Below are 9,122 nucleotides of genomic sequence, written 5' to 3' on the forward strand. Positions count from 1 at the left end.
TATTTATTAAGGTCCGAATTTATCTCAATATCGACTGCTACAAACTTCGAGCCGCTCGGGGTTTTAACGCTTATTTATTTTTACATTTTCCCAAAAATTTGCTTTGCAGGAAAAGCTCGGATTTTCAGGATTTTTTCGTGAATTTTCCCCAAAAGCTCCGAATCTTTTGGAATTTTCACCTGAAGGCTCCGAAAACATCATGAAATTGCCTGAAACCCCCGACACAACCACAAATCAATACGACTCTTCCCACTGACTTTTATACAACGACAGGTTTGAGACGTCGCGTTTGGGGTATTCGAGTTTAGTAAATAACCCCCCAACTCCTCCAAGGGATCAGCAGACAGTGACAACTGAGCATGAGCACAAACTGTCTTCTCATTGGATGATGCCACCAAAAAAAGCCCCAATTGATTATTGTGTTACCTCAGACTCATCGCTACCCAGCATGCACAGGGGCAGTGTAGCCTCAGACTCATCCCTACCCAGCATGCACAGGGGCAGTGTAGCCTCAGACTCATCGCTACCCAGCATGCACAGGGGCAGTGTAGCCTCAGGCCAGGCATCAGCCAGTTGATGTATTTTGCTGTGGACAGGCCTGTGCCCCGGTGCATGCCGGTTGATTCTCAGGCAAGAGGAGGGGGCGTGGCCATCGCGCAGCCGGAGGTTGCCATGGAGATGACGTGCGGGCGCACAGCGGAGGGGGCGTGGCTGTGACGGGAGAGCGCGAGCAGGAGGCTGCAGTTCGGTTGTAGCGGTCCCGGAGGTGAGTGAGACGGTTCGGGGCAGCGGTAGCGGCGGGCGCAGAGTGTGCAATTGCTCGGGGTGTATCGGAGCAGCAGAGCGGCGTCTGTATCGCGTGGGAGTGACCGGCACAAGGAGGAGTCCAGCTCGTCATGTCTCGCGCTATTATCGCTTCAGCCACATAATTGCCCCGTAGGGCCGCGGCCTCCCCTTATTTCTTGCGCCAAACAGCCCTTATTTGCCTCTCCGCGCGCACGCGCATGCTCCGCCCCCTGCTCGTTCGAAAGATGCAGCGACTCGTGATTGGTCAGTCCGGTCCTCTAGTGCCCGCCCCCTCGCCGTAACCTCTTTGTTTTGTGTTTTCTCCCTGCTTGTGTGGCTGCGCGCTGATTGGCTGCGGGGGAGGCAGTGCGCGCTGATTGGCTGACTTTGTCTGTTATTTGCTGGGGGTTCTGTGGCCCTTTATTGTACTGCGCAATAGTCTGGGGCCCCCTGGTGCCTCGATCTGATGCTGTTTTGTCTCCAACTCCTCATGGAGCTTAAATCTCTCTGCACTTGTTGTTTATCTGTCTCCTTTCAGCTTTACTTTACCCACAATTCCCTCCTGATACATTCTGCCTCCTGATTGGCTCATTCACTGGCCCCTGACTCTCCTCACCGATTGGCTGCTGTGTGTGTTTGTATGTGTGTGACTGTGTGTGTCCTGTACCCTGATTATTCCCCTTTATTATTCCCCTGATTTCCCCCCCCCCATTCCCCTTTGTTATTCCCCATTCCCCTGATTTTTCCCCTTGTTCCTCTGATTTTTCCCCCTGATTTCCCCCCCATTCCCCTGATCATTCCCTTGATTATTATCCCTTGATTATTTCCCTGAGTGCCCCCCCAGCCTCTTAATGTATTGTGAGGGGCCCAGGTCTCATGTTGTGATGTATACACCCTCCTAATTAATATTATTAGATAACGAGTATAAAATATTAGAAAGGATAACGAGTGCTCTTGGAGCTGCAGATTATTAGTAGTGATGCACCAAATCCAGGATTCAGCCTTTTTCAGCAGGATTCAGCCAAATCCTTCTGCCTGGAGAACCGTATCCTATTTTGCATATGCAAATTAGGGTCAGGGAGGGAAATCGTGTGACCTTTTTGTCACAAAACATGGAAGTAAAACTTTTTTCCCATTTCCACCCCTAATTCGCATATGCAAATTAGGATTTGGTTCCAAAATAGTGGATTCGGTGCATCCCTAATTATTAGCCTGTGTCTGTAACAATCTCCTGACCATTCAGATTAATAATATAAAGTAGTAAAGAGAACAAATCACATGATCCTCGGCCCATTAAGTGACAGACGCAGTCGTAGGAAAGTTTTATGTGACAGTTTCCCAGTGATATGGTCAATAGTCAATATAAATCTTCTAACCTGTTCCAACAACTGAACGACCGATCTCTATGGTACAAAACATGTCAGGATGATCCACATAGGGTCCGAAATTTGTACGAACCTTTGATCTGTATTCTACCCCCCCACAGGTCCAAGTGATATCACAATGCCCATCCGCCGTGCGGTCAACTCGTCCGCCCAAGAGACTCCTCCCAAGAACCGCCCGGCTGAGAGCAAGGAAAAAGCAGGTAATGTCCCAGCATCCTCCACTGGATCAAAATGGAGTTTCCTACTGAGTGGAGATCAGCTGACGGCAAGTGCTTCTGTGGTGGTGTCTGTGTTTGAGGCCAAATCCCTTACTGTCAGCAGACCAATTGCAGGGGAACTTCCCCCACATACTGACTCCTAAAACAATGTCAAGGAATTTCCCAGTATCCACTCTTTCCCCATTCTCACTGGGTCTCTGTACTGCTGGTTCTGACTTATGAAACAATGTAACTGTAAGCAACGTCCCAGTATCCACTCTTTCCTCTTTCTCACTGAATCTCTTCTCTGCACTGTTGCTTCTGACTCCTGAAGCAATGAAATTCCAAGCAACTCCCCAATATCCATTTATACCTTGTCCTCACTGAATTAATAGTTCTATGTTCTTGCAAGTGCTACGTCCCTACTCTGTGGCAAACAGCATCTGAGTCTTGCTTTATGGCAGGGATTCCAGTTATAGTCAGGGTCACAACTCTGGATTATAAAGTGACTGATCCTGCCAAACATCTTGTGGGACCAAAGTCACATTCCATTATTCCATTATTTCTATACATGAAATTATTTCAGTGCCAATTTGTTTTGCTAAACCCCCTTTTGTAGACACAGACCTTTAGGGTAATGATATATAATTGGCCATTAAGTCCCCCAGTATATCCCCCACCCTAACAGCTGATTTCCTTTGAACTAAATGAGAGCGATTGGTTGACGTGAGTGTGGGAGCTGATTGTAAGTGAACTCTGTTGTGTTCTGGCTGCTCCTCGGGTGGCAGTTGGGAGACAAGTGACTCATGACAGTTGCACTGATGTCCGTCTCGTTTCCCAGAGGCAGATGCCAGCTCCGAGGAATCGGCTTCTACTGGGGAAGAGCAGGAGACCCCCCCGGCCACTTCCAGCGAGACGGAGCAGCCCAAGGAGGCGGAGCCTGACGAGGAGAAGAAGGAAGATGGACAGATAACTGAGGAGACCAAAAAGGAGTAAGAAATTAGAGCATGCTGGGAATCTGCTACTCCCTGCATTCTCTATGAACTAGAGCATGCTGGGAATCTGTGTTCTCTATGAACTAGAGCATGCTGGGAATCTGTGTTCTCTATGAACTAGAGCATGCTGGGAATCTGTGTTCTCTATGAACTAGAGCATGCTGGGATTGTACTCCTGCAGGTGTATGTGCATTTATTATATATATTATTTAGGGAAGAGAAGGAACAGTCGAAGGAGAAAGAAAAGAAAGTGAAGAAGACGATTCCATCGTGGGCGACTCTCTCTGCCAGTCAGAGGGCTCGGGCCCAGAAACAAACTTACGTGTCTTCCTCCTCCCGCCCCAAGATGGACGCCATCCTGACCGAGGCAATTAAGGTGAGAGGCGGGGTTTCATCTCTTCCATTCATAGTAATGGGGTTCATAGTCACCCCTCAGCCGTGCCCCCCATGTGTCTCTGACATTTCGATTCTCCCCCCCCCCAGGCCTGTTTCCAGAAGGGCGGTGCGTCGGTGGTGGCCATGCGCAAGTACATCATCAGTAAGTACCCCTCCCTGGAGCTGGAGCGCAGGGGCTATCTGCTCAAACAGGCGCTCAAGCGGGAACTGGAGAGAGGAATTATCCGCCAGGTGGGTACTGCCCGTCACTCATTTACTCTATGGAGGGGGTGATGTTGTGGGAGTGGCTAATTGCCCTGTGTCCCACCAGGTGAAAGGGAAAGGTGCGTCCGGCAGTTTCGTGGTGGTTCAGAATTCTGGCAAATCCGCTGCCAAGTCCCGAGACAAGAAGGTAAAACCCGTGAGTTTCCTGTCATTGCTGCCCCTCTGGGGGCACTTGTCCCGCTAGTGTTCAGTAGAGTGAGGCTGCTGAGCTGACAATCACAAATGCCACTTGTTTCTGTTACAGAGAAGCAGCGCCCCCGCCGGGGACCAGCCCAGTGTCAAACTGGAGGATATCTTGCCCCTGGCATTTACCCGCGTCTGTGAGCCCAAGGAGGCCTCGTACAGTCTCATCAAGAAGTACCTGTCCCAGCACTACCCCAAACTCAAGGTGGATATCAGGTGGGTGTCCCGCAGTCTCCCTGTGCTCCTCCCCTCTGCCTATACCTACCCCCTCAGTGATGCCCCCTTACATGAAGCATGGCCTGAGCAGGAAATTACTTTAACTCTGTTTCTATGCTCCTCCTCTTGTGGCCCCGGGCAGACCTCAGCTGCTGAAGAACGCCTTGCAGAGAGCTGTAGAGAAAGGGCAACTGGAGCAGATCACTGGCAAAGGAGCTTCCGGCACATTCCAGGTGAGAGCTGACACTTTGTTCTTCTTATTTCTGCCAGTGTGTGTCTGTCTGTGTGTGTGTGTGTCTGTGTGTGTTTGTCTGTGTGTTTGTCTGTCTGTCTGTGTGTGTCTGTCTGTGTCTTGTCTGTCTGTGTGTCTGTCTGTCTGTCTGTCTGTGTGTCTTGTCTGTCTGTGTGTGTCTGTGTGTGTGTGTGTGTGTGTGTGTGGTCCTTGCTTGGCACATTTATGCCCTGGGACCCGCTGGTCTATGAGGAAGTGGAATTGGGGCAAGATACAGTTTGAGCATTAGTGGCAGCTGCAGGGTTAATATGTGCCAGGGAGAGTGAGTGGCCACTGAAACGACTGGAGGGCTCACACTGAGGCTGAGTCACTGATTGGCCACTCAGCACATTCACCCCTTACCCTGTCCCACAGCTGAAGCGGGCAGGAGACAAGCCTCTTCTGGTGGGTGGAGCCTTTGAGGATGCCATACTGGCCGCCATAACCGCCATGAACGAGCCCAAGACTTGCTCAACCACCGCCATCAAAAAGTATGTCCTGGAGAACCACCCAGGGGTCAACTCCAGCTTCCAGGGTGAGTGTTACAGTTCTGCCACAGCGTTAAATAAACTCTACCCTCCTGCGTGTGTGTGTGCTGCTCCCCTGTATCTCCATGCATGGGGCTAGTGCAGTCTTATGTCCCCCATTAACTGCTGAGTGTAGGGGCCCCTGACTAACGCTCTGCTCGTTCCAGTGCATCTGCTGAAGAGGACGCTGCAGAAATGCGAGAAGAACGGTTGGTTGGAGCAAATCTCCGGGAAGGGTTTCAGTGGGACCTACCAGCTCTGCTTCCCATATTACCCAAGGTAAGTAGCTGCGGGCCCCGCCCCCTCTAAACTTGTATGACTCCGCCTCTTATCTGCCCATTCAATGTCCCTGCAGCCCCTACGTGCTGTTCCCTGAGAAACCCCAGGAGAAGGAGGAGGAGTCAGAGGAGGAGTCTGATGATGATGAGGAGGAGGAGGAGTCTGAAGAGGAAGAATCCGAGGAAGAGGAACCCCCTCCAAAACGGAGGTAAGTAAAGGGGCTCGTGTGACTGTTACTGGGGGACTTCCCCCTCCCCCCAATACTAATTCCACAACTATAACCCCCGGGAGAGGCAGTGATACCCTGAGCCCCTTCTCTTAGTGGCCCCCCTTGTGATGTACCTGGGTCCCACTGTACCCCAATATTTAATAGCAAATGAACCCCCCGGGGCGTGTCCATGGGTAATGAAGTTGGGGGACAGTGTTGTTTAATCACCCCCAGTCATTTATTCCCCTAATGAACCTGCAGAACTTTAATTACCCCCCAATATTTCTATTTATCCCAATCTGTACAGGATGCACAAGAAGAAGGCTCCGCCCAAATCCAGGACAAGGGCCCCCCCACCCAAACCCAAAAAGAGAGCCCCCCCATCACGAGGGAAGGCAAAAAGTGTCCAGAAAAAAGCCCCCCCACCCCTCCTCCAAAATCCAAGAAGGGAAAGGCCGCCCCGGCTCCTCCTCCTCCTGCCGCCAAGAAGCCAGTCAGCCGGCCCCCCAAGAAACCCGCGGCCGCCAAGAAACCAGTGAAACCCGCAGCAAAGGGCAAGTCGAGCCAGAGGAAGTCGCTGCGCGTGCGGAAGTGATTGGGCCCCCGGGGAGGAGCCGAGCGCTCACTTTACAGGAGAAAAAGAAAAAAAATACAAAAACTTTTGTAAGGTGCATTTCCTTCCCCCCCAGGCCTGACACTCCTCCCCCAGGCCTGACACGCCCCTTTATTTTCTAAGGATGATTCTGTTTGGTTTCCCCTTGGGCCCCAGTGGCCCCCATGTGGCTCTGAAACATCATTTATTTAAAGGGAAAGTTGTATTGAGGTTTGAGTTGCTTTGTTGTTTAGTTGTACGGCAGCCCCAGTTCTGCTCCTCCAATCAGAAGCCCCAGCCCCGCCCCCTTCCCGTCAGTGCACCAGTAGCATCGCAGCATCATGTAGGGTAGAAAAGTGTAGATTTTTGTAAATTAAATCCTACCCTTCCACCAGCGGTGCCCACTCTGCCCGGCCACCAGGCTGACACTCACTTCAGCTTCTTTTTTTCTTTACCCTTCCCCCCCAGGCAGATAATGCTGGGAATTGTGTCCTGTAGCAATCACTAATGGTATGGAGTATAGCAAGGGCTGGGGATGTGCAGCTAGTGTAACCCCAGTGCAGCTTGGCTGGTAGTAGTAGTACGGCGTGCCTCTGCCTCCCTGCCGAGACATGGAATTTGCTTTGGTTTTTCTTTTTCATTTGCCCATTGTAATAGCAGCGCCGCACACAGGAAGGAATGCGACACCGCATGTTGTACAAAAGCTGCACTGCAGCCCCCCCCCTCTCCCCCCAACTTAAACCAGTCGTGTCTTTACTTTAAATTTTGCCATTTTGTAAGAAGCTCCGCCCAGGGACAGAGATGTGATCCAATGGGTCTCCTGCTGTTTGCTATAATAAAGAACCTAGATTCTACCACTGAGTCCCGCCTCCTCATTGCCTTTTATCTGACTCCTTGGTACCCGCCCTAATGGCACAATCTGATTGGTTGGAGATGATTTGACTTTCCCTCAGCCATGAATGACTTCTGTTATCCACCATATTTATTGTTAGCGACAAGGCTGTTCTCTTTCCCACGATTATTGCAATCACTTTCTCAGTCAAATGTAACCAATGGAAAGAGAGCAGCCCAGGAGCAGGAAGTACAGAGAATCAGAGCTCTGTACCTGGGTAAGTACTGGGGGAGATTGGATTCACTTACCCAGGGGGAGGTTCCTGTCTGACCATGGGAAAGAGAACAGCCCAGGAGCAGGAAGTACAGAGAATCAGAGCTCTGTATCTGGGTAAGTACTGGGGGAGATTGGATTCACTTACCCAGGGGGAGGTTCCTGTCTGACCATGGGAAAGAGAACAGCCCAAGAGCAGGAAGTACAGAGAATCAGAGCTCTGTACCTGGGTAAGTACTGGGGGAGATTGGATTCACTTACCCAGGGGGAGGTTCCTGTCTGACCATGGGAAAGAGAACAGCCCAGGAGCAGGAAGTACAGAGAATCAGAGCTCTGTACCTGGGTAAGTACTGGGGGAGATTGGATTCACTTACCCAGGGGGAGGTTCCTGTCTGACCATGGGAAAGAGAACAGCCCAGGAGCAGGAAGTACAGAGAATCAGAGCTCTGTACCTGGGTAAGTACTGGGGGAGATTGGATTCACTTACCCAGGGGGAGGTTCCTGTCTGACCATGGGAAAGAGAACAGCCCAGGAGCAGGAAGTACAGAGAATCAGAGCTCTGTACCTGGGTAAGTACTGGGGGAGATTGGATTCACTTACCCAGGGGGAGGTTCCTGTCTGACCATGGGAAAGAGAACAGCCCAGGAGCAGGAAGTACAGAGAATCAGAGCTCTGTACCTGGGTAAGTACTGGGGGAGATTGGATTCACTTACCCAGGGGGAGGTTCCTGTCTGACCATGGGAAAGAGAACAGCCCAGGAGCAGGAAGTACAGAGAATCAGAGCTCTGTACCTGGGTAAGTACTGGGGGAGATTGGATTCACTTACCCAGGGGGAGGTTCCTGTCTGACCATGGGAAAGAGAACAGCCCAGGAGCAGGAAGTACAGAGAATCAGAGCTCTGTACCTGGGTAAGTACTGGGGGAGATTGGATTCACTTACCCAGGGGGAGGTTCCTGTCTGACCATGGGAAAGAGAACAGCCCAGGAGCAGGAAGTACAGAGAATCAGAGCTCTGTACCTGGGTAAGTACTGGGGGAGATTGGATTCACTTACCCAGGGGGAGGTTCCTGTCTGACCATGGGAAAGAGAACAGCCCAGGAGCAGGAAGTACAGAGAATCAGAGCTCTGTACCTGGGTAAGTACTGGGGGAGATTGGATTCACTTACCCAGGGGGAGGTTCCTGTCTGACCATGGGAAAGAGAACAGCCCAGGAGCAGGAAGTACAGAGAATCAGAGCTCTGTACCTGGGTAAGTACTGGGGGAGATTGGATTCACTTACCCAGGGGGAGGTTCCTGTCTGACCATGGGAAAGAGAACAGCCCAGGAGCAGGAAGTACAGAGAATCAGAGCTCTGTACCTGGGTAAGTACTGGGGGAGATTGGATTCACTTACCCAGGGGGAGGTTCCTGTCTGACCATGGGAAAGAGAACAGCCCAGGAGCAGGAAGTACAGAGAATCAGAGCTCTGTACCTGGGTAAGTACTGGGGGAGATTGGATTCACTTACCCAGGGGGAGGTTCCTGTCTGACCATGGGAAAGAGAACAGCCCAGGAGCAGGAAGTACAGAGAATCAGAGCTCTGTACCTGGGTAAGTACTGGGGGAGATTGGATTCACTTACCCAGGGGGAGGTTCCTGTCTGACCATGGGAAAGAGAACAGCCCAGGAGCAGGAAGTACAGAGAATCAGAGCTCTGTACCTGGGTAAGTACTGGGGGAGATT

General features: G+C 51.3%; 1 protein-coding gene across 1 annotated transcript; it reads left to right on the forward strand.

Annotated features, from left to right (window-relative positions):
• Positions 1-609: 609 nt before the first annotated feature.
• On the forward strand, positions 610-7,153 carry hp1bp3.L (heterochromatin protein 1 binding protein 3 L homeolog). The gene is given in 13 exon segments (XM_018241846.2): positions 610-766; positions 2,273-2,371; positions 3,210-3,360; positions 3,577-3,739; positions 3,847-3,990; positions 4,070-4,150; positions 4,268-4,422; positions 4,565-4,655; positions 5,069-5,228; positions 5,388-5,499; positions 5,576-5,707; positions 6,015-6,108; positions 6,111-7,153. Coding segments are annotated over 12 exon segments (1,557 nt in total). The 5' UTR covers positions 610-766; positions 2,273-2,289; the 3' UTR covers positions 6,303-7,153.
• The last annotated feature ends 1,969 nt before the right edge of the window (positions 7,154-9,122 follow it).

Source organism: Xenopus laevis, chromosome 7L, assembly GCF_017654675.1.
Source record: "Xenopus laevis strain J_2021 chromosome 7L, Xenopus_laevis_v10.1, whole genome shotgun sequence".
NCBI classification, from domain to species: Eukaryota; Metazoa; Chordata; class Amphibia; order Anura; family Pipidae; genus Xenopus; species Xenopus laevis.